We start from the raw sequence: 25,618 nt of genomic DNA on the forward strand, positions 1-25,618 counted from the left end.
AGAAGTTTCAGAAAATGCAAATTTATTTCAACTTAAGTCATCTGTGAAAAAAGACAAATTTTTCAAAAGAACAAAGCCCACTTTACATTGAATTTAGTTAAAACACATCTGGATCCATGTTTTATCAAAAACTGCTTTTGAATCATGAGGTGTAATCTTACAGATAACCACTATGTTTACAAATAGAAATAAAACCTCACAGCAAATTCGACTGAAACATGTTTATTTTCACATTAAACTCAGTGACTCAAGTGAGTCAATCTTTAACAAGCTGAATGAAGAAAGGAACAGCACTCCCTGTAGCAACTGAAACGAATTATCAGAGCTGGAACAGACCTTAAATATCTATTTTCCTATTTTCCAAACAAAAACTAAAGTTGAGAAGTGAATTTTAACTGCTACTGTAAGAACGAATAAAGTTGCAGCAATAACATCCAAAACAAGAGAACTGTCATGGTGATGACAGCAGATCAGAAAAGCATGGACTGCAGAGACTTGCGGACCGTGGCCATTTCCTGCTGCTGCTGTGGAAACAAACAACAATGTGGCATCAGAACATAAGAGGTCCAATCATTTCATCTACTGATCTCCTACTCCCCCCCAACATACTGACTCTCTATTAGTTTTCCAGAACAACAAAAGCTTTTTGAGGAAACACACCTCCCTCTAAATGCATGTTGATTCAACAGGGCATCCGCATCACAGCATTTTGTTTAAATCGGCTCAATGTCTGTGGGGTTTTTTTTCTCTGGAACTTCTTTTCTTTGGCGCACCCTACCTTGACTGCTTGCTTTCAACCCAAACTGCTCAAAGAGTCATATTGGAAGCAAAAAAATAAAAATAAATAAATCTGTCTGGAGCCACAAAAATGTAAAAGTCTATTTATTTAAAGGAATAGTACACCCAAAACATGATTAGCCTTCATTTTCTACTCACCCCCATGCTGAACAACACTCTGGAGTACTTTTTTGATATCTCAAATGCATCTGGAGATCTGGGAGGCTTCTTGCTGTCTGCTGACATTCAAATAATGGAGGTCTATGGCGCCCGAGACAGAAAGGTCCATAAAAGTCCACAAAAAACCTGTCAATATTCATCCATACTGCTCGTCCAATGTATTCCAAGTGTCCTGAGTGGGTAGCGTCCATAATTTACTCGAAACGAAGTCATTTAGAATGTTTTTAGAGCATAAACAGTAGTGTATAGGATTTCCTGAAAGCGCGCGCCGGCGCGTTCATGACGCTACGGAAGCCGGCAGACCAAACCAGATGAAAGTGCGCATTCAGCGTCTGCTCTGCCGATAATGCAAGCGTAGAAGAAGAAATGTGCCGTTTACCTGTGCAAAGAAAGAAACAATGAAACACTGTTTATGCTCTAAAAACATTCTAAATGACTTTGTTTCGAGTAAATTCTGGATGCTAACCACTCAGGACACTTGGAATACATTGGACGAGCAGTATGGAGGAATATTGACACGTTTTTTGTGGACTTTTATGGACCTTTCTGCCTCGGGCGCCATAGACCTCCATTATTTGAATGTCAGCAGACAGCAAGAAGCCTCCCAGATCTCCAGATGCATTTGAGATATCAAAAAAGTACTCCAGAGTGTTGTTCAGCATGGGGGTGAGTAGAAAATGAAGGCTAATCATGTTTTGGGTGTACTATTCCTTTAAGCCTCATATGGCTAAATGTATTATACCGCTATAGAAAAGGACTACATGGGCTTAAATATATAATAAGCATTCATGATTAAATGTTTATCCTGGAGCAAATGTCACACAGCAGCATAAGGTGAGGGAGGAGCAGTGAACACTCTCACCGCGCTGCTTCACTGTGCAGTTTAGGTTTTGTTGTATTGATGAAATTATAGAAAGACGTTAAAGGAATCTCTCTATGGTGGACGTGTTTCTCTTGGGAGGAGTTGATTGAGTCATGAGGAACCAGGCAGGAACTGACATCCATCCAACCATCAAATCCCACATCCTCCGTCACCATCGTTCCTTGGTGTGATTTATATTTTTACAATTTGTGGAAAAAAATGGATGAAAGTTCCCATCCCTGCATCAGAGCGTTACCTGTTCGACCTGTGGACAGTTTTTCATCCTTGCAACCAAACTAGCAGCAGTAGTGGAGTTTGGAAATGCAATCTACTTCTTAAATCTAACTTTGCTCTCCTCTAATTTATACGGAAGTTCTGCAATCGCAACAAAAAGCAACAAAAAAAAAAGCAATACAGTCCATTCTTTGAATCCTCTTTTCTCATCAGCTATCTTCCTTTGCCTGGCACCGCGCCTCGCTGGTTACAAGTTATGACAGCTGATCTCTATGGCTATGACGCAAATAAACTTTTTAGTATATTTATTATACAAATGTTTACAGCATTGGAAAACATAATTCATTTTTGTTCGACCTCCTGCACACCATATAAAAAAAAAAAAAAAATAAAAAAAAAATCGATTTTCATAAATTTTTAAAAAGCTCCAGGGAGCCGAAAGGTGGGGACGCTAAAGATCCACATTCGGCTCCGGAGCCACGGGTTGCCGACCCCCATGTAAAAAGAACGCAATGGCTTCTGCTCAAAGTTCACACTAAGTGGTGCTTTGGCAGCTAATCTGCACAGTGACACAAAGAAAAATGCTATCGTTATAAAGCATTGGTCTTACTGTAAGACGAAACCCTGCAATTTCTTCGTACAGTGCGAGCTGTAGCTGCGTGCAACGGCTGAAAAAAATTGAACAGTATATACCCGGCTTTATCAGGATTTTTCTGGAGGGGTGGTGTATTTTAAAAGTTAATGTGATAACATGAACAGGCGGGTGGGGCTAACTTTGATCCTGCTGCAGGACAAAGAGACTGGAGCTGCTCATCCAGAATGCAGCAAATCAATAGCAACACCTCATCAAAGTCAGTTCCATCTTTTATTATATTGACTTTGGAGTCAAAGAAAAGCAGCCAATCAGAAATCAGGGTTTCTATGAAGGCGGCCCGCCTCCTTTTTTTAATAAAATCATTCTCTATTTATTTCCTGTTTTAATAAATGAATGAAACATTTAATGAATTATTTGATAACTTATGTAACTACTGTTTTGTAGTACTGATCTTCCCCCATAGATCTTGGGCTTATTTTTAAATCATACATAATTTTGCATATTACAACATTTCAGAAACCAAAATGGTTTAAACCCCAAATGGACTGAACTCACTGTGTCCATGAGAATCTTCTTCTGCAGGGTGGCCATCTCCTTCCTCAGCTCCTGCTGCGTTCCCTGCAGAAACATCTCGTGGCTCTTCTCCACCTCCTCCATGTTCTGAAGGCAAGAGGAGAAAATTGAATCTTTTCTTTCTAATTCCCAGAGGATTTCCTCTCAGACAAACGTTCCAAGGTTCATTCCAGTCACACACCGACTTTAAGCTCTTCTTTAGCCAGTTGATGTTCATCATCTGTCACTTTAATTTCATTTATTAACCAATAAAATGATCATTAAAATATTCATTAACTAGAACACAGCAGAAATTCACTAAAAAGAATTTAAAACACTGAAGTTCTGATCAGAATTAAGAGGAGATCATATTTTCAGGCCTTGACCAATTTTTTACTGGCTTTCAGCTTAACCCAGAAAAAAATCTAAATAATGTACCTTCTTTCATGGAAAGCCAATCGTAATCGACAGGAGGAGAACAGGAAGCAGATCTGTTAATGATCAGCCTCCTAGAACCAACATCCAGTTTATTGGTTTTTATTTTTTTGAGTTTTTACGGCACTAGTGGCTCGTTTTTTCTGACAGTAGGCTGACAGGAAAGAGGGTATGAGAGAGGGGAAGAGGAAGCAAAGGATCAAAAAACCCGGGTCGGCTGCATTGAGGACTAAGGCCTCTGTACATGGGTCATGCACACTAACCATTGCGCCACCTGCACGCCCCCATTGTCGAGTTCTAATCCACTTCCTGTTTGGTGATGCTACTAGTTAGAGGCTCAGGTTATCCTGACCTATTAGGGCTGAATGGCTTATAAATCTTAATAACTTTTATTGATAAATCCTTCAGCCCTATGATCTATCTCTATGCTGCTATCCGTCTCAGTGCTACTTTCTACTCATTCATACATTATTTTCTCTCCATAGAAGCTGCATTCAGACCAAAGATTCTGTTTGACTCAGACTGTCTCCCTGAGGAACCATCAGCTGAGATACCGGTTCCACTAACTTCTCTTTAAATTAAAACCTGACTCACGGTGTCTGAGCTAATTGTTCTCCTAAACTAAAGTCATTAATCCAGCAGCTGCTATCAACATGAAAGCTATCCCTGCATCAGTGCCTCTCAGACCACCAGTAGGACGTGGTTCTCTAAGCTTGGCTCTACTGGAGGTTTCTTTCTGGTAAAAGGGAGTTCTTCCTTTCCTCTGTTGCTTTATGCAACATTTCTGTATGCAGCATTGTGGACAACTTGGAGCCGTAAAGGGAAGCTTGACTGACTCCGGTTTGAAACGGTGAAACGAGATAAAGGTGGGTCTTTTCTCTCCATCTTAATCCTTGAAAAGGCTGGCATAAGTTCTCCTACCTGACTTAACCGGAAGAAAATATTTTGCAAGCAACTCTGATCTACTTATGAAATAAAATCCCATTAGATGAAGATTGTTTTGTAAACATGAAACGACCCACCTGCAGAAACCGCTCGTACAGCTCTCTGACAGCTTTCAGCTTCTGGTTCTGCACAGCTCGGGCCTGCTGCAGGATTTTCAGCTGCTGCCGGAACAAATTCTGTGAACACAGGAAGCAGAAATCAGAGGGTTTTGTTGAAACAAGCCAACTTTGTTTTCTGGCGCAATAAAATTATCCACATAATGGAGAGAAGCCTAGATGCAATTTTCAAACACATTTTCTACAAACACCTCAAAAGATATGTTGCTCTGTTTAGGTTTTCTTGGATATTCTTTGCATCTCTGGTCTTTCTTAGCAGAACCGATGGAAAGTTCTTACAAACATCATTCTGTCCTACTTCCTACTGGCTGAACGGGAACCATGGAGAGCAATGCAATCTGCTGGAGTTCATGACCACACAGGAAAGAGATGCATTACTGGTGAAGTAGACATATTTAAAAACAACCTAATACGCTGGACCGACACCACGTTTATGTTTGAAATGATGTAGAAAAAGCTCCATCTGCTGTGTCTCAGCTGAACATGATCCACGGTTAAAGTCTGTGTAGGGGTTTCAGAGGCTGCATCCTCCAAGGACTCGGTCTATCTATACCGGGTCCTTGGAGGTCCATAAAAATAAGGAGGCCCAGAAACTTCGGCTATAGATTAAAACAGGTCCAGCCTTCCCCGGCTTTCACCACCTACACGCTCTGTTGCCTAGCAACTGTGAGTGTTGACACACAAAACAAGAAAAAAAAATGGATGCCGAACTTCTCGTTCTGGGTGCCATAACATTTCTGAGCAGTTTCACCAGCAGTACCGTCATCAGGGACATCAGATTTATAGTCATCACACTGCAAAGTTATTGGAATCTGAGCTGAAATGTCAGCCAAACCCACTTACACAGATAAAAACCTTTCAATAAACCAAACATTACCCACCTCATATCTGACTCAATAACCGTTTATTACATCTATTCTCATTAATTTCAGATGGAACTATTCACGTAATTGTATTATATTAAACTGCACTTAAAATATTCACCAAAGTTCTGCAGTATTTTTAGTTTTCCTCTGAGCACTGTGCATCCGGCTTGCTTGGACTCGCAATGAATCACAGGATACCCAAGACTACATAGGATACACATGTCCTTTAAAACAGGCAAAAAGAAGGAGGCATTTGTCGGCCGCATAACAAGGAGTCCTCCAACAGGCCTTGGCGCCGCGCTATGAATCTGGCCTTCGGAGGAAGCAGTAGCTGGATTCGGCTCCAAAATGCAAAGATCTGGTCACATGTCACCTAGTTTTTCAATAGTGCAACTGAAAATATTCTTAGTTTGAAACAGATCGACCAGCTGCTCAAAGAAAATGTAAAAAGTAATTGCTGCCATGTTGAAAGGGGCGCTAGACAACAACAAAGCTGCTGGGATGACAAAAAGAGCTGTGAGGGTGCCATCAGCCCTGCTGCAGTGAAACCAAATATGAGTTAGTTTTTGTTTTTTTCAAAGTAAAAGCCCGGATTTGGTGTCCGATGTAAAATCATATTGAATGAGGTCATGATTAAGATGCAGGGGCTGCTCAGATTCTCTGCAGCCCTGCTGCTAAGTTCTGACTGAGGTCGGCCTGGGTGGAGTCTGTTTGGGTCGGATCTACGCAGACGGCAATGTTATGATCCTGACAGGAAGTGCGAAACGCAGAAAAGGCAAAGTAAAACATATCCGCTTTGAGAAGATAGTCTCTGAATGGTAAAATAAACCAGCCAGGTTTGATCGGTTTGATAACAGAGGTTGAGTTTATAGCAAACTGAGACAGACTATGAATAAAACATTTAAAAAAAATTTTAAAAAAGGGGGGCCTACCCATATGGAGCTAAATTTGGGCCAGTGTTCTGGGGGGGGAGAAGACTTCTTCAGGTTTAGATTTTTCTTTTTAACAAACAACTTGCTGAAAAAATATTAGTATTGGGGAAAAAAATAAATAAAAAAAGACCATAAACTTGAGAGAATTTTCCCCCCCCAACACTACTTCTGATGAATCTGAAGTAGCCATAACAGGACCAGAAGTTTGAAGCCAAAAAAATTAATTTGACGTGTTTTACAATTAAACTGTGTCAGAGATACCGAGTACAAGTCATCTCCATACCAGATATTTGTTCCGCCCAGCCACTACATTAGGCGAGTCTCATTTGTTAAATTGTTCAGATTGGACTCAGTGGCTAGGCAGAACAAATGCATGGCGTGGAGATGTTGACTCCCGTCCCCTATGTCTGCGTTGTATACATTTCATAAAACCATCCTGGGATATTTTTGACCAAGTGAGAAAAAACTAACATTGAGCTTCTCCTCCTGCTCCTCAGCTCGCTGAGCCTCAGCCTCCCACTGCTGCAGTGCACAGGAGACCTGCTGCTGGTACTGCTGAGTCGTCTTCTTCCTGCACAAAGAGGTGTTAAAAAACATTTGAATTGATTCTCATATTAACTCCTAAAGACTGATTCTTTTAACCAAGGATCGATTTTTACAATGTTAGGTTAATTGTCATTGAAGATGTGTGAGTTTATCACACCCTGGTATTGGCTGTCTGTTGCTCTAGAACTGACGTTTTAATCTAATTAAGACAGTTCCTCTGTCTGGATATACAGTTATAATCTTAATTTGTATGTGGCAAAGATTTGGAAATGGAATGAGAGCGTTGTCCTATTTTGATCTATATTATATATAATATATTTTGGTCTAATCATCTGCTAACATGTATGATGTAAAATAAGATGATGTAGACTGGAGATGTATAAAATGCCTTTTTAACTGTTAATCGGGGCCACTTCCTGAGAGGTGAGCAGCTACCTTCTGTAATTCTAAGCTATTTCTCTGATCTGAGTAAGATTACAATTTCTATCAGAATATGTTGTCATGTCTCCTGGTTATTTAATGCATACAAGTTAGGAAGTGTTATTTAAAGAGTTTGTACTGAGTGATCTCTTTTCAGGGAAAATAACCGGAGAGATAGAGCATTAGGGTGCATACACAGAGCCTGTCTTTACAACAAAAAGCCTCTTCCTGTTCATTCAGCTTTCAGTAACTATTATCATTTTATTCATTTTCTGTTGAATGTAAATATAATTCCAGTATCAATATACTGCAGAACGACTCAGTCAAGTAATTCAGGTAATGGCTAAAAATGTTTTAGGTTCCAATTATCCGATTTTAAAGTTGTAGGGAAGCGGCTGTTCCAACCGTTGCATTTCGAAATTCTCCCGTGCGGTGCACGACTTTACCCAAATAAAGTGAATGCAATTGGTCGATTATCAAGGGGGCGGGATTGTTGTGGTGGAAGATTTGCAAGCCAGTTTGGTTGTGGTCGGTGTCTCGGAACCATCTTGCTAACCAGTTAGAAACTTGGTGCTGGTAGGTTCCCAATGGGAAATTCCATTGGGACCAAGTAGAACTAAATTGGTGACTCAAAAACGTCACTGTCAAGGAACGCTATGAACAGAGGAAACATGCAAGAGGAGGAGAGTTTAGTGTCGGAAGTCGTGGATGAGTCTCCTCCGTCATACATTTTTTATTTAGAGGAGGAAAGCGGGGACGAAGATGTTGTGGAAGAGGACGCCAGGGCGGCAGAAGCTTGGTTTGGTGTAGAAGGCTTCCAGCCGTACATGTTTGAGCCCTCGCCTCGCAACGCTGCCAGTTCTGTTAGCTCTACGCCTGCCGAAGACACAGACGTCCATCCCCGTGAACACTGGGACGCAACTCAATGGGAAAGGAAATGATTCTTATTTCAACCGTTGCGCATATTAGCTGCGACATAAGAATCAAGATGCTATGATGGAAAACTTTTGATTGACAGATGATCCTTGATATATGATTGGCCGAATTTAGGTGTTCAGGCTGAGGAATAACTAACTGGCCTGCATGAGATAATGTGGGAAAAAAACAGATATTAAAGGAATAGTACACCCAAAACATGATTAGCCTTCATTTTCTACTCACCCCCATGCTGAACAACACTCTGGAGTACTTTTTTGATATCTCAAATGCATCTGGAGATCTGGGAGGCTTCTTGCTGTCTGCTGACATTCAAATAATGGAGGTCTATGGCGCCCGAGGCAGAAAGGTCCATAAAAGTCCACAAAAAACGTGTCAATATTCCTCCATACTGCTCGTCCAATGTATTCCAAGTGTCCTGAGTGGGTAGCGCCCAGAATTTACTCGAAACAAAGTCATTTAGAATGTTTTTAGAGCCTAAACAGTAGTGTATAGGATTTCCTAAAAGCGCGTTCACGAGTCTACGGAAACCGCGGCAGACCAAACCAGATGAAAGTGCGCATTCAGCTCGGCAAAGAACTCATGCTCTTCCTCAACACTGAAGTCCTCAGACATTTTTCTTTCGTTGTTTCTTTCTTTGCACAGGTAAACAGCACATTTCTTCTTCTACGCTTGCATTATTGGCAGAGCAGACGCTGAATGCACACTTTCATCTGGTTTGGTCTGCCGCAGTTTCCGTAGACTCGTGAACTCGCAGGCGCTCGCTTTTAGGAAATCCTATACACTACTGTTTATGCTCTAAAAACATTCTAAACGACTTCGTTTCGAGTAAATTCTGGATGCTACCCACTCAGGACACTTGGAATACATTGGACGAGCAGTATGGAGGAATATTGACACGTTTTTTGTGGACTTTTATGGACCTTTCTGCCTCGGGCGCCACAGACCTCCATTATTTGAATGTCAGCAGACAGCAAGAAGCCTCCCAGATCTCCAGATGCATTTGAGATATCAAAAAAGTACTCCAGAGTGTTGTTCAGCATGGGGTTGAGTAGAGAATGAAGGCTAATCATGTTTTGGGTGTACTATTCCTTTAAGACAGGGTTTTTTTTTAAATAGAAATTTTCAAAATTTTGGGACAATATGATTTGATAAAGAGTACATTTATATACATGTTTAAGCCAGAATGATCTAACATTTAAATATGACTTCCCTACGACTTTAAATCAAATGAGATCAGAAAAAATTTATTCTAAATCTTGAGAATCGGAATTTAATTGATTATTGAAACTAGAATCAGTTTCCAGCCCGAGACAATAAAACACCATTGATATGCACCTGATCACTATCAATAGAAAATACATCAGATGACCTTTTCAATGTTTCAGGATGAACCTGTGTTAGATCAACGAAATACAATGAAAACCAACATGGAAAAAAAACATCAGACCTGGAGCTGAAAATGATTCAACTACTGAGGGATCCGACAAAAAATAAAACTTAGGTGAACACCATCAGAAGGGCTTTTAATTGTCCTTCAGGGGACATGGGGAACTATTCAGAAAATAGAAAGAACCTCTGTCCATGGTAGCTGGTCCAAAGCTGCTCTAGTTTGTGCTGGCTTCCCTTCATGTAGTTCTTTGTCAAACACTCCAGGCGTTTCTTCTTGGCGTGCATAACTTTATTTATATCAGCTGCAATTAGAGAAAAATTTAAGAAAAAAAGTCACAGAGGCATTTATTTAGTGTTTATTAGAGAATTTATCCATAAAGTCAAACAGAACCAAACACTAGGCTTTAGTTTTTATTCTATAACAGAGCTTGGGGTTGCTTAAAAGCAGAGGATACATCACAGACTGACTCATTTTAGGCCATCAGATCTCTGATGCTGCATTTTAAGGAGCTACATTTAACTGATTAGAAAACTAAAAAAGGATCTGAACAGAAAGAGAACAAAGGAGGATCATTTTTCTGCACCACCTCACCGGTTTGCTTTCTGTGACCCTAATAAAGATAACAGACTTAACAAGTTTTAAACACTTTGCACATATAGATTTGTGCTTGAAGTTTAACATACCCTCCCAATAAAGAAAATTAGATATTCACACTTTTAATTTAAATACAAAACTGAAAAAAAAACAAGAATAAATATACATTTACTGAAAGATAATTTAGTAAAATAAAATATTGATTTTGAATTTTTAGATAAAAAAATTATCCTTCTAGAAAACAAACTGTCTTGGACAAAAGTTGCTGATGAAGAGTAAACCAACATATCTGCCAACAGGAGCAGAAAGCTGAAGGTTTCCTGAAGGTTACAGAAAACACCTGATTTCACTGATTATTGCCTCAAATTGTTGCTGAACAATATTTTAGTTCAGGCTGGTTTACTTTTAACTTTTTTAATGAATTATTAAAGCTATAGAGGACAATCTTTTATCTCCAGGTGGATCACCTAAATAAGTGGTCCTTCTAATTGTCAATCATTCTGGTGATATGTTTACGTCAGGCCGTCCTACGTGTTCGTCTCGTTAGCTATATTTTCTGCGCATGCGCACTTTCAGGCCTATTTCTGCGATGAGCTACGGTTTCAGACAGTCATTTAAGCTCACCTTTCTCTCGGCGGGTCTTTGAAAATGGCCAAGGGTCATAAGAGGAAAAGGTGTCTATGAAGTGTAACAGGGTTCCTACAGCATATTAAATTCAAGACTTTTTAATGCCACTTCAAATAAAAATTTAAGACCAAATTCACAAGAAACACAAGAAAAACCTGCTTGCAACAACTTAACCCAAAGGTTTATTTTAATATAAACCACTGCACTAATGTTTCAAATTTTAAAAAGCTTCCCATACAGGAAGAAAGCTAAAAACACACAAATGACAGATATATTTTAACAATTATTTAACTGAATTCACAAACTTTGTTTTAGCAGGGAACAAAAAACAAATCAGTTTTAAAGCCCCAACATAACCAGTGCTAAGTCTTTTTGCAGCTATTTTTCTTTGTATCGTTTTCTTAGTATGTTTGATTTGGTGATAAGTGGAGGCGTTGCAGAGACAAGGGTGGAACTAAACTGACCGGCTGTTTCTCTGTAACTCCATTTTGACGCTTTGTGTTTCGCGCATCGCATGTGCGACTCCACTGCCTTAATTCCCATTGTTCCGAGCTTGGATCGCTTCTTGCACAAAATCCACTGAGCCTCATGTATGTTCCCTGGTTTAAGCCATGGAGAAAACTCTTGGCTGGAGACAATTTTCATTACATTTACACTTGCTCATATTTTCCAGAACAAAAAGTAAATGGCGCATCTCCCAAATGTCCCGGCCGCAACAACGCTTTTATTGGTTCCGCTATCAGGATTTTTTAAAATAAAAAAATAATGTTTTCAATTTTAATATTTTATTTGGATTACAAAAGTAAATCGTAATAAAAATAATCCTATTCATGATGTTTTAAAAATTAAGACCTACAAAAGACTGATTCAAGACATTTTAATACCAATTAAGGCCTTAGTTTTATTTTGAAGAATTCAATGCCTTTTAAGACTTTTTAAGGACCCGCAGGAACCCTGTGTAAGAGAAGAAAAGAAAGGCCTCAGAAGAGGCAGATAGAAACCAGAATGCTTTACATGGAGAAAAGGCATTATGGGATTTGCTGTCACATCAGCCCGCTGTCGCCGTAGACTGTCACTACCTGACAGCAGCGACTAATGACAAAGATGGTGCAGACACCGCACAGTGAAGGAGTTATGTGACCAAAAGAGCAAAAAAGCAGTGATCATCTGTCCAAACGGTCACCTTTAAGGAACTTCTCACCCCACAGACCTCAACGCATAACCTCCGTGGGAGATCGGGCTTTCTTTTCTAGCTGCTCCCAGGCTGTGGAACGCTCTCCCTGGCCACCTGAGGACCCCACACACTGTGGATGCTTTTACATGTGGCCATAAAACCCACCTTTTTAGTGTTACACCGAAAAATAAAAAATTTTATAAAAATTATAAAAATTTATGAAAAAAATCCCAAAATAATTATGAAATAATTTTTAATGATCCGTGGAAACCATTGTTCATTTCCACATGTTTTGCTGCTTTGAATTTAATGATTTTGCGCATGCCCTCTACAATCACCAAGGGACTCAGAGGGGAGCGGACGGCAGCCACAGTGGAGGCTGTAGGCTTTGCTTTGAGCAGCCGGTCTGGAGCGCAGCGGGGCGGAGTGGAGCGCTGACGGAGTATGAGGGATTTCGGGGTTAGCATGACATGTTGGTCATGTTGCTGTTAGCATAAACAAAACGTGTTGCACAATGCTTGCACACTCTTGCACTTTTATCCACAGCTTTCTTTCCGCCGTCATCGTGGGTCAATCTAAATGCAAAGTGGTCCCATACAGCAGACCTATAAAGTGCTGCTGGCGCGTCTTCCAACTCCTGTTCTTTCCCACTCGCCATACCCACACAATTCTCCACATCATCTGATTTTTTTCTGCTACACCCGGTTATGCTGCTTCGCTTCTTCTTCTTCTTGTTTACTACTGGTGGTTGGCTTTGGTCGCGGTACCGCCACCTTCTGCTCTGGAGTGTAAACGCTTTGAGACGCCTATGAGAAAAAGGAGCAGCGCATGAACCGACCAAAACACACGCAAAGCGAAACAAGACAGTCGAACCGAACGGTTCTGAAGGTTTTCATAAACCGTTCCATCCCTATGCATTACAAGTCCAAAGTATTATTATTATTATGATTAATAGTCCCCGCTGTATATAGCGATTGAGGGATTTAAGGGTTAGAGCGGATGTTTAGAAATTTGAAAAAAATCTGCTTTGAGGAACCTTTGCTATCTGGTTATTAATCGAATAAATAATCAACATATTAATCGATTAGCAAAATAATTGTTAGTTGCAGACCTAGTATACATATGTATGTTTAAAATTAATGTCATGATTTCCTTTAATCATTTTTTGTATTTGACTGGCAGCTCATTTTATGGGTCCTTAATGGAAGGGTCTGTAAACTTTCAAGCACAACTGTAACTAGACAATAGCGTAGCTAAATATGCAGCAATGAAAAGCTGAATTCACTGTTAGTAGAAACCGAGAGGGACTCATGTGGAATAAAAGCTGGTTGAGCAAAGGAAATGTTTTCATGTTTCCTCTGCTCTTCTAACTTGTATTAAGCCGCTGTGATTATATTTATAATACGTCGATGTAAGATTACAGGACCCTAATTTAAGGGAAAGTCTTGTGAGGCGAACATGTTTTAAATCCATTTTTAGAAGGATTTAAAATGAGAATGAATTCCTGTATGTTTATGATTATCTCTACAAATTAATAACTCAGACATAAATCAAATTGACAAAAATGAATTTCTTTTTCTGGATCTGTGGATTACACACTGTTATTTAACTGTACAGATGTTCATCATAAACATTTCCCCGTGACATATCATCAATATAATTTGGCTCAATTTATTTATTATTCAGTCTAAGCAAAGATTTACCAAGAAAAACATCATCTTACCGCCAAATTTCTCCAACATAGACTGGACTTCATTTCTGAATGTGGAAAAACAAACATAAATTTCATGTTAAACAAACCAGTCAATAGGATATAACTCTAATATCAGTGTAAACATTATAAAAGCTTTAGAGAAACTGCCAAAAAAAGCCCAAAACAGAATCCTGTACAAACTTCTGAACGTTTTTATGATGAGCCATGAAAATCCTCCAATATAACCTTTTTTTAAATTGTTGGATAAACAAAAAAACATTAAAAGCTATTTTTTAAAGCTACAAGCTGACAGACAATGTAAATTATCGGTTTCTTATTTGTCCCTCTCAGTCATATCTCACTGATCTAGTTTGACTTGGGGTGTTTTTTTTTTTTAAATAATGGATTTATGTTCCACTTCTTATCCATAGTTAATCAAGACAGACCTCAGCCCTTCTTTTTTTCTTTTTTTTTTACCTGGGGTCCGATCACGAAGCACGTTTACAGAAAACTCTAAGTTGTCTAAACCTGAAAACAAGGAAACTGACTCTTCCGGTTCACAAAGAGAAGCCGTTTCTCAATTCACTAGAACGCGAGTACGGACTCATGTCCTCACCAATTATGTTCTTGAGAAAAAACACTGGAAAATAAGAACTCTGGGAGAAGTGAGCATACAGCATAAATATGGGTCAATTGGAACAGAAGCGTACTCCTGACGTCACCACATGCTCTGCTCGTCTGGAGCTACATTTATTAATAGTCTCTAGATAATAATTAATTTAGACTTTTTTCATTTAATTGTTAACATAGTAAGATAAACCCAAATCAAATAAACATTTTGCCAAATAAAACAAAACGCCATCCGAGGCAATGGTCCTTCACTCATGGCTATGCAGAGAGAGGGTTGCTGCAGACGGGCGGCGGTTAGCCCTGGCTCATTACCCTCGGAGCTCCGCTGGTTGCTGCGGTCCTCTCAACTTCTGAAATTATTTTTTTTAAATTACGTATTAAATCGGTAAATGGACCATATAGTGACCCTTTAAAGTATAATATTCTCGCCTCAAATTATCTTAAAACGTACTTTTATTGAACAGCAACAGAAAGAGAACATTTAACTTCATACTCTGAGCTCTGTGAGCGCTCCATTGAAAGCTGCTGCTGCTGCAGTGCATGCTGGGACAGCTGTCAATCTCAACAATAGACAGGTCTGCTCTGATGCACGCTGGGTAAAGAGGGGGGGAAGAGAAAAGCATCCGGGGACTCTGTCCGTTCTCGGTCTGCTGATCTTGTGAATTGGAACAATATTAGGGCTGAGGATGACGATGTTTCACAAGCACACGATAACGCACAAGTACACATATTGAGAAATGGCCAGTTTCCTCAACCTGTTTCAGTCGCTGTAGTAACATTCTCCACAGAGCTAACCTGGACAGAAGCAGGTTTTTCCACGGTAACAAACGCTGCAGCCGTTTAGATATGCATTTGTTTTACTGAACATGTATTCCTGATATCTGAAAAAACATTTTTTTCTTTGTATAAATGACCATTTCAAACTAAATTCTCCACATCTAGAATAAACATTCTGGATGTCTAGAAATTAATTTCAGATCTCCACATTCCTCTTATCAGTGGTCAGCATTTATATTATTTTAACTGAATAAATGTTTTTCAGATATCATAAAGCTGATAAAATTCAGAAAGGACACTTAAAATTTGCAAACATTTATCTATGTATAAAACTTTATTCTTTCTATTATAATTTAGTTTTTTTTTTTTTTTTTTACTTTCTAAAATTCAATTTCTACAACAAAAATGTATTTCAGAAAATATATTGTTACAGCTAGGTTTAGTGATTTAGATCAGGAATAATCTTATTTTATTGATCTACAAATGGAGCACCAGAGTGGAGTGCTTTTAATAAATGCAAAAACGGCCTGCCATAGCCCACTTCATATAAACTTACGCATTAACTGGAGCAACAATCTTCTCCTTCGCCACCTTCCACTCCTTTGTAGCAGTAGCTGCTGTTTCTCTGTCTTTTAAACACATCCTCCCCTTTTTTGTTTTTATTTTTTTTTGCATTTCTGCATTAAAATCTCTAGTTCCAGTGGGCTGAAATATTCACTTTCTGAAGCCATGGTGACTTCACTGATTATGGCTTTTTAAACTTGTTGCCCACGCACTTAACTCTGAGTGGACCTAGTTCAAATTTATTGAACTAATTGGTATCAGCTTTTGTGAAACTGAATACAGAGTTCCCGAGCTTGGGCTAAACCAATTTAGAGTTGCGGTTTGAGTCTGAATCTGCTAAATCTGCTTCCTGAAACGTACCCCTGGGCACAGCGAGCATTGAAACCACTGGCAACGTCCGAACCAAACCTTTATCTAAGAAAAGATCCGCTCAGCCGTAACAAATTTTATCAATTCACACAACCCTTTTGTGATTGCATACTTTTTTGAAAATTAGTTGATTATGATTAGAGTCAAATCTATCATCAAACCATTAATAATTTAATATAGAAGCTGGAATCTGTTTTGAAGTGAATCTAAGGAGTTAAGACACTCAGACATGTACTTTCTGTACCTTTAACTAGTATAAATAACTTGATATTTAATTATAATATTAATAACTTGTTACAAACATTAGGTTACTGTGTGCAGTAGACTGATGTAATGAATAAAGTACCCCATGCCACACGCTGTCGCCTCCTCATCGAAATTGGATGCAGGCCTCTTCTTTGTCAGCTTGTCAACAATCGGAGTTTCATCTTTGGACAAAAACAGGAATCAGGTATTTAGTCTGAATCAGTATGCATTTCCATCAGATGTCACGGCAGCTTTAGTCGACTTCACACACATGAAAACCTGTAAAACTTTGAATATATTGTTAAGACAACCTCCTTTTAACCACAGAGTTATCACAGTGCAATTATAACATCATTTTAGGAGAAGGTGGAAGATAAGACTGGACACTTTGATGTAAACAAGCCAGAGAAACGGTTACGGAGGTCAGCGGCGAGGCTTTTACCTGGAAATAAGATGAGAGAAGAATGAAGAAGAGCCCTGAACAATGAGGACAATGTTTTTTATACACACTAGACATCGCCTGCCAGGGATATGCCTTCTGTATCATCAGTAGGAAGAAATGTGTTGCATCTTGGGTGCTATCAGTTGGATCATCCAAAGCAGGTGTCCAAAACTTTTCTAAATATGGTGCAGAACCTCAACAACCAGAATAACGACTGTTTCCTTTAAAAATCTCGACCTGTTGAAGGATTTACATTGACAACTGAGTCAAACATTGTCTACATCAGGGATCCAGTATGTTTTTCTAAAGTCAATGATGTCGAAGTAACGTTCAATTACAACCCTTAACTTAGGACCACTTTAAACCCATTTTCTTTCCATTATTCATGCAATTTCAGGTTTATTTTGACACAAAGCCAGACTTGTTTAAGAGTTACGCAAGATGAAACTGAAACAAATGAGACAGCAGAACATTTTCAATAGGGCTGCAACTAGCAATTATTTTGCAAATTGATTAATCTGTCGATCATTTTTTTTATTATTCAATAAATAATCGGATAGCAAAAGGTTCCTTTTAACAGAATTAAAACTAGCAAAACTAAAACTTTTCCACTTGTGAGTTCTGGATAAAAATGACATACGAAAAAATTTATTTAAATCTTGCATGCAAAATATTTATATATAATTTTTTGGTTTTGGTATATCTGCTGCTCTAAGTGGGATTCTCTGTCAGTTAAATTCATGTATTACATATATTACAGTCTCAAACCCTAACCCTAACCCTAACAACCAATTTAGTTGACAATTATTTTAATAATCAATCTTGATTAATCCAGTAAACAAAAAAGTTAAAAAACAATCCACTGGACTTTGTTTCCAAGTTTGAAGACCTTTCGTCTCCCATCCAGGAAGTATTTACAATTCAAAATGACAGAAATAGTGTTGAATCCGAGGCTATATACAGTAGCCCAAACAGTAGCCTCGAATTTAATGCTATTTCTGTCATTTTAAATTGAAAAAGCTTCCTGGATGGGAAGTGAAACGTCTTGAAACTTGGAAACAAAGTCCAGTGGATTGTTTTATAATTTTTTTGAAATGACTATGACCTGGATGACTGAGAATCTTCACCAGCACATTGTTTCAGTCCTACTTTCCAATCAGATAAAGCGTTTTCTGGGTTATTCTAAGATTAAACCTTTTGTCTTTAAATACTTCTATATACTGACATCAGGGTCTCAATCAGCCAATGTTGGCCATTGTTTTAAGATGTGAGCATCAGTCCCATAACTTAAACTGGGCCGATAACAATCTGGACCGTTAACAATCTCTGTTTAAATCCATCATTTTGAGGTTTCGTTGTCGTATTACCAGGCATTTCTTGCAAAAAATGACTTAAACCGTAATACAGGACAGAATTGTGGGAAGTTTATTTGGAACAGAAATTAAATTAAGACTGTTGCGAATTTTACAAAGCTATACACAGCTTTCTGTCTCTTGTTATACTTATACCTTTGTTATACCTTTTAGTCCATCAGCATCAAATTATTATTTTGTATACAAACTGTGCTCAGATTGCCGTTTGGTAGTTTGTGCTGATCAGATAATGTTTGAAGATTTATTTTGTGAAAGAACTAATAATCAGATGTCTTTATTCTATCATAACTTTATTCTCAAAACACATTGACTTTATTATTGTAATATTAGGATAATTAAGTTGAAATACTTTGACTTTATTGTCATTATTATTTTTCTCTTAGTCTGGCCCTAATATTTTTCCATGGTGTCACGAATAGAAGAAAAATGCATTTTAAAAAATGTCAGTTAATAGTGGATATCACCCATTAAGGAATATCAGTTTGGTTATTTGGTATTTAAAAGCAGTTCAGCTTTTACTGTTCAGGTTATGATGTTCAATCTGAAAATGAACAAATATATATATATATAGTATTTAATTTATGTATTTCTAACACTTTTAATTAAGTTTTTAATTGTATATTTCAGATAAAGCATGATAAGGGTTCTTACTTTGCCCGAAATATTGATAAATGATTAAAATCCCAAAGTATAATGTAAATCCATCGAATGAAAAATGACATCTCTTTCGTTACCTTTAATTAGCTTGCACCATTTCAGAGTTATTAAATAGAAGTCCTTCTGGTTTTACACAAGGTCTGAATCAGACACCATCTTCAGTCCGAGTCAGCTAGCTTACCTTCTCTCACATCATCGTCTGACCCGCTCAACTCCTTTTTTTCATCTTCTGGGGTAAAATCATAAGCATTTTTCTCCGTTTTATCGTCCATTCGCTTTTTATTCAGCTGCCTTCTTGCTGTCGCCATTTTGAAAATTTCGGAGAGTGGAAAAATTCCGAATTGTTTCACGAAAACTAATGTTAACCCAGGCTAATAAAAGCTCCAAATAGGCATACAAAATGCCTTCGAGTAAAGATTTAAACGGGGCTCTAATTACAAGGTTAATTAAGACGGTTTCCTTACGCTCGCTTGTTTAAATAAATTAACCTACACTTAGCAAGGTGATTAACCAGCTTCAACTCCACCGTTTCCCGCTCAAAGGGTGCTGCGGCGGGAGCGCGCGCAGTGGACTGTACCTTTTCTGTCCAGCAGGGGGAGCTCCAGGTTCTTTTTACTACATTTATTTTAAATAAATCTAATATCTGTACCAATCCACACAAGAAATAGTTTCACTATGCTCCTTCATCCTATATAATGAATAGATAAAAAATAAAAATTTTAACTTTTTAAATAATATCTGTTTAAAAATTTCCTGCTGTATAATAATAAAAAAAAAAACAACATCTGATGAAACTGAGAAATTCCCCTTTAAAAGGAGACAATGTTCACTGAACTGGCTTAAGAGTCCCAGTAATCCCAAGAATCATAACTTGTTTGCCCTGATTATATCAGTGACCCTGTAATGGTCTGCTTGATGTCATTTGCCAAAAGACAGAAGCAAAGAAACCAGACCCCAACTTCTTCCCCAACCTTACAAGAATAAGAAGGTATGAAAGCTGGATGATTGCAAAATTACCAAATCTTTATAGATTAAATCTGTTTTGTGCCATAAAGTCAATAAATAAATAGCCTGAACATAATATAAATGTGATCCAACTTCAATGTGAACACCCTGAGATCAGGAGGTGTAGGGTTTATCTGAAGCCTCAACTGAATCAAAATACATTCAAACAGGAGTGGATAAAAGAGACTGACTGTGTTATTAGTTTATTTTCATATCAGTACAAACAGAAACAAATTACTTTTGCAAACAAATTATGTTAGAGTGGAATAAAAGACAAAAATACAGTATGTGAAACAATGATTTTAAGAAATCGTGGTCTAACAACAATCTACAGATAAAGAGGAGCAGAAGGTTTTTGCTCTCATTCATTAATAATAATAAAAATAATCAGAACAATCAGCCTACTGGACCCATGTGGAGAAAAATAACATCATCCTCATTTTTTGGTGTAAACCACCTACAGCTGAAAACTTTTAGTCCAAACAGGCACCAGAGGACAAAGCTGTAGAGAACCGCCTTACTTCCCAGCCACCACAGACAGCTGGTCTCTGATGCGCCCCAGTCCGTCCAGTATGGTGTCCAGCGACTCCCTGCCCAGCTCCACTGTAACCGTGGAGACAGAATCCCCACCTGCTGTCGGACACGGATCCTCCATCTGAGAAGAAAAAAGGTGGACTCAGGAGCTCAGGCTCAGCGTGAGGAAAGGCAACATCTGCAGGTAACCTTTCAGGTTCTCACCTTCAGCTGAACCAAGCAGGTTGGCACCGCCATCCGACTCACTGAGTCAGAACCAGTCACCAAGTCAACTCTCCAGTCCAGCTCCTTTAGCTGAGGGAGGGAGACTGCAGACAAAAACATTCATTCGGTCTGTATTCAAATAGGCACTCTTTCATTTGGATAAACACGATCAGGGATGCTTGATATATCCACATCTACATCGTTATCTGCCAACGGCGCTCATAAAAAAAAAAAATTATCGGTCTGATAAGAAAAACTGCGCCGATACGAACAAGGTTAATTTCCACCCAGTTTCTGGGGAGAGGAGCCGATTGGTCATGCAGGGTTTGGTCATGTGGTTGTCATTGCAGGGGATTGTGGGAGTTTATCTAAAGCAGAGAAGCAAAAGGGTACGGATGCATGAGTACATGCTAGTTAACAGCCATGATGGCAACTTTATTATGGGATGTCGACCCAAACTTTTACATCAGTGCTTTGCATCCCTACAGATAATGACTTAGGAAGCAGCAACGCTGCAGCTCCTATTGAAGGCCAAATAAAGCCGTCTGCTTGGAAGGTTCAGCAGAGCTCCTCCACAACTGATGCATCAGAGTCTCCTGGTTCCTGGACTCTTTTAACAGAGACGAGAGCCAGAAGCTTTAAAGATCAGCTGTTCTCACACAGACGGTAAATAGAAGTCTACTCACCCTGATGACTTAGAGCTTCTGTCCTCCACGCTGGGCTGAAAATCAACAGGAAACATGATGAGGTCATAACCCTGAGTTAATCTCTAATTTAATTCATGATCATGTGAGAATAACTGATATCTTTAGATAACGTTATACACTGATATGTGTTGCTCCTGGCTAGCACTAAAAAAAGTTAAACTAATGCTACCCAGAGCAGCGGGACACAGCAGGTTCCAACACGTTAAAAATAAAGTATCAAACCTTTCTAGGCTGCAGATTTAATGACACTCTGGGTATTTAAAAATAAAGTTTAAACCTTGACTGTGATAAAGAGTCATTTAATGTTTTTTTTTTGTTGCTAATTTAAATCAGCTTCATTTATAACATTTAATTCTTGACCTCCAACAACAGACGGTGTATCTAAACAGAGGCTGGGTTTATATGTCTAAACTCTGGTATCTTTTATTTGGTTTGTTTAGGTTTCAACATGTGAAAATTTTGAATTGTTCTTTATTCGGTATTTAGAGCTAAACCAAACCCTGAATTTAAAGGTTATTTAAATGGATCTGTGTGTATTCATTCAGTTTCAAAAGCATCACTGTGTGATTTAGCTAATTAAAACATGTGAAATTATTATACACCAATAAGAAGCTGCTGTTTTCACTCAGCATTCTTGATGTTTCTGCTTTAGGAAAATGTGATGTGGACAAAATGTATGAAATCAAGAAACATCCCCAGGATGTTTTCTCTTTTTTTTTTTTTTATCCTTATCCAGACCTGGAAAATAATCAAACCTTTAAAGGAATAGTACACCCAAAACATGATTAGCCTTCATTTTCTACTCACCCCCATGCTGAACAACACCCTGGAGTACTTTTTTGATATCTCAAATGCATCTGGAGATCTGGGAGGCTTCTTGCTGTCTGCTGACATTCAAATAATGGAGGTCTATGGCGCCCGAGGCAGAAAGGTCCATAAAAGTCCACAAAAAACGTGTCAATATTCCTCCATACTGCTCGTCCAATGTATTCCAAGTGTCCTGAGTGGGTAGCATCCAGAATTTACTCGAAACGAAGTCATTTAGAATGTTTTTAGAGCATAAACAGTAGTGTATAGGACTTCCTAAAAGCGCGTTCACGAGTCTACAGAAACCGCGGCAGACCAAACCGGATGAAAGTGCGCATTCAGCTCGGCAAAGAACTCATGCTCTTCCTCAACACTGAAGTCCTCAGACATTTTTCTTTCGTTGTTTCTTTCTTTGCACAGGTAAACAGCACATTTCTTCTTCTACGCTTGCATTATCGGCAGAGCAGACGCTGAATGCGCACTTTCATCTGGTTTGGTCTGCCGGCTTCCATAGCGTCGTGATCGCGCATGTGCGCGCTTTCAGGAAATCCTATACACTACTGTTTATGCTCTAAAAACATTCTAAATGACTTCGTTTCGAGTAAATTATGGACGCTACCCACTCAGGACTCTTGGAATACATTGGACGAGCAGTATGGAGGAATATTGACACGTTTTTTGTGGACTTTTATGGACCTTTGTCAGCAGACAGCAAGAAGCCTCCCAGATCTCCAGATGCATTTGAGATATCAAAAAAGTACTCCAGAGTGTTGTTCAGCATGGGGGTGAGTAGAAAATGAAGGATAATCATGTTTTGGGTGTACTATTCCTTTAAAGACTGAGGAGGAACGCTGCCTCAGGGCTGTTCTCATAAGGCTGACCTGTTCTCCAGCAGGATCTTAGTGATCAGGTTCTTCAGGCTGGAGTGGAACGACTCTGGAAAGACTGCGAGGATCTGCTCCGGGGACGTCAGGTTGTAGAAGAGGATGTGGTGAGACAGCGTGTGGAGGGACTGGTTTAGCTACAATCGAAAGCACAGGTTTGGGTCAGAATGCATACAGCAGAACTGAGGACAGTAGAAGATCTGAGAAGAAGTTTATTTAATTATTAACAAAAAAACACCTTGGATGCAGATATCTTTTATCTGCATAGAGTTAAAATCCTCTACTGGTAGTGTAAAGTTTAGCTCCTAATAAGGGGTGAATCTTTCTAAGTCAGAGCTCAGAGATTATCCGATTTTGTGTTTGCATTGAGCATCCTGCGTCATAACTGATGAATTGCATATTACAGCACAGGTGTAACTTTCTGAAGGACTGGCGTGGACATGTCCCCACCAACTTGACATGGAGGGGACAGTCCTCACCAATAATTTCTGCTTTTTCCCCTTTCCAATCATTGGGTGCAGCTATCAGTGTTCAGAGCCTTTTGAGTCTGTTTTTTTCCCCCTCTCTCTCGCCACCCCGTGTCCCGCCTCTGTGTCTAACATCATCAGATCTGTTGCTTTGAGCCATCTGATTGGCTGTCTCATTTCACTGCAGACAGAGGAGCTACATGGTTGGAGGACAGACACACAGCAGCATGCCGTGAATATCAACCAGCAGCTACTTTGAGGTCTAAGTAAAAGTTAGGAAACGGGTTGGTTAAAAAAAATCATACCACTGAAGAATCTGTTTGTTTGACATATGAAGATTTTTTAGCTAAAAATGGCAACAAATTGTAAGTTTATGCAAGTTAGTATTATAATGAAAGAAGCTTGAGAAAACAAAGTTTGTTCTTCTTTACCAGTTAAAAAAAAAGCTTGGCTTCTCAGAGGACCATGACTCCCAGTTACAGGTTAAAATGAACACGTTTTCTTAATGTACAGACAGAATCAAACCGCAGAGCTTCTACATATCTTGAAATGTTGTTTTTTGACATCATTATACTAATAAAGAGGTTCATAAATCTTTTTAAACAGAGAGAAGTAGGGAGAGCTGCAGGGGTAACAAGATTTACTGAGATATGCAACACGCAATAAAATATATCTCCAAGTTTACCAGAAATTTTACAAGAAAAAATCTGCTATGCTATATTTAAAATGCAGCATATCCATATTTTTCTGGATGGATGGACGGAATTGCAACTTACGTACTTCTAGGGATGCATGAATTTGGCATCGGATCGGCTGCTATTCGTTATTTTTTTATCCATTAATGTTTTTGGGCACTATATATATAAAATGCACTAAAAGGCATCTCTCTAACTATCTATAAATATAAATATCAGTATATTTTGGTTCTCAACAATAGGAAAGCATTCGATAAATATGTGTTTAAGCTCATTTTTGGAAAATACAAAAACCTATGAAAGTGTTCAGGTGGAATAACTGTAGGTCCATCAGCCCCCACCCTTAGAGGGCCCCCAATAGTTTTCATCATTAAGTTACAGCCTTGACTCACAGCAGGTCTGAGCTGCCAGTGTTTGTGTTATTTACCTGAGCAGCCTGTCCTGCAGGGATGCTGAATGTAGCTGCTGTATTCTCTGTCAGCCTCCTGCTCACACCTCTGTGGCTCTGAACGCACACATCTCTCACTGAATCTTTAGATGGAGCCTGAAACAAAAAATACAGACAAGACATAAAAATTAAAAACAAGGAGGAGGACAGAGCTGCTGCCTTAGATTCAAACAGGCGGATAACACCATAAAATGTTAAAACCACAATAAATAAACTTAAATAAAATGGAATATTTTAAAGATACAGTTGATATCAATGTGTCAAACTTTCCGTCCTAATTATCTTTAATCATCTGATCGCAAAGAGCAGATTAAAACACGTAAATAGCCGATAAATCCATTTAATTATATTGATAAATATTTATTTAACAACAAATAAAAGATTATGACTTATTTTTCATTGAGTATGATTTAAAAACATGAGAAATTCGCGTTTATTTACCTTTAAAAGAAGCTGCAAGTTTGTGAAATCTTCGCTGCTTAAGTCAGCAGCCATGTTGATTTGGGACGTTGGTGAAGAGTCATGTGACGCAGAGGTTTCGCTATGACTTATGGGAACTGAAGTTCCAAGCTAGATGTTAGTCAACGAGGAAAACTTTAATAATGGAAATAAAACGAAAAAGAAAAGTCAAATAATGAAAACTCAAACCAATTACAGAAAAGAAATACAATAAAAGTTAGCGGAAATTATAAATAGTCTAATTATATTTGACAAAATAAAATCTAAAAACATACAATAATATTTGCATGTTATAATTAGACAGATAGAAAGACCTGATTAAAAACATAAGAAACGAAACCTTAATCTTTGTTCTTTTAAAACAAGTGAAATAAAATCTCAAAATAAAAACGCAACTCGAAATTAAAACAAATTTGAAAGTTCAGTGAACATTTTTTATGTAATACTGAGGAAAAATAATTCCAGGTAAACAA

At 38.5% G+C, this 25,618-nt stretch overlaps 2 protein-coding genes across 3 annotated transcripts; both read right to left on the reverse strand.

Moving 5' to 3' along the window:
• Positions 1-5: 5 nt before the first annotated feature.
• Positions 6-19,476, reverse strand: sycp3 (synaptonemal complex protein 3). 2 transcript variants are annotated; one of them, XM_038300662.1, is made up of 8 exons: positions 19,117-19,476; positions 16,564-16,645; positions 13,908-13,942; positions 9,973-10,090; positions 6,966-7,065; positions 4,658-4,756; positions 3,204-3,308; positions 6-521 (listed from the first exon to the last, which is right to left on the reverse strand). In XM_038300662.1, exons 1-8 carry the CDS (start codon positions 19,241-19,243, stop codon positions 471-473), a joined length of 717 nt encoding a protein of 238 aa, XP_038156590.1. In that variant the 5' UTR covers positions 19,244-19,476; the 3' UTR covers positions 6-470. The 2 variants fall into 2 exon arrangements, with proteins under 2 accessions (XP_038156590.1, XP_038156589.1); XM_038300661.1 differs by having other exon boundaries at positions 6-524.
• A 637-nt stretch (positions 19,477-20,113) lies between these two features.
• commd9 (COMM domain containing 9) lies at positions 20,114-25,269 on the reverse strand. The gene is made up of 6 exons (XM_038300642.1): positions 25,128-25,269; positions 24,666-24,782; positions 23,074-23,213; positions 21,365-21,399; positions 20,679-20,782; positions 20,114-20,595 (listed from the first exon to the last, which is right to left on the reverse strand). The coding sequence occupies exons 1-6, from the start codon at positions 25,179-25,181 to the stop codon at positions 20,458-20,460; spliced, it is 588 nt and encodes a 195-aa protein (XP_038156570.1). The 5' UTR covers positions 25,182-25,269; the 3' UTR covers positions 20,114-20,457.
• Between the last annotated feature and the right edge of the window lie 349 nt (positions 25,270-25,618).

The sequence above is a fragment of the Cyprinodon tularosa genome, unplaced genomic scaffold, assembly GCF_016077235.1.
Source record: "Cyprinodon tularosa strain WSP-4 unplaced genomic scaffold, ASM1607723v1 ctg452, whole genome shotgun sequence".
In the NCBI taxonomy this organism is placed as follows: Eukaryota; Metazoa; Chordata; class Actinopteri; order Cyprinodontiformes; family Cyprinodontidae; genus Cyprinodon; species Cyprinodon tularosa.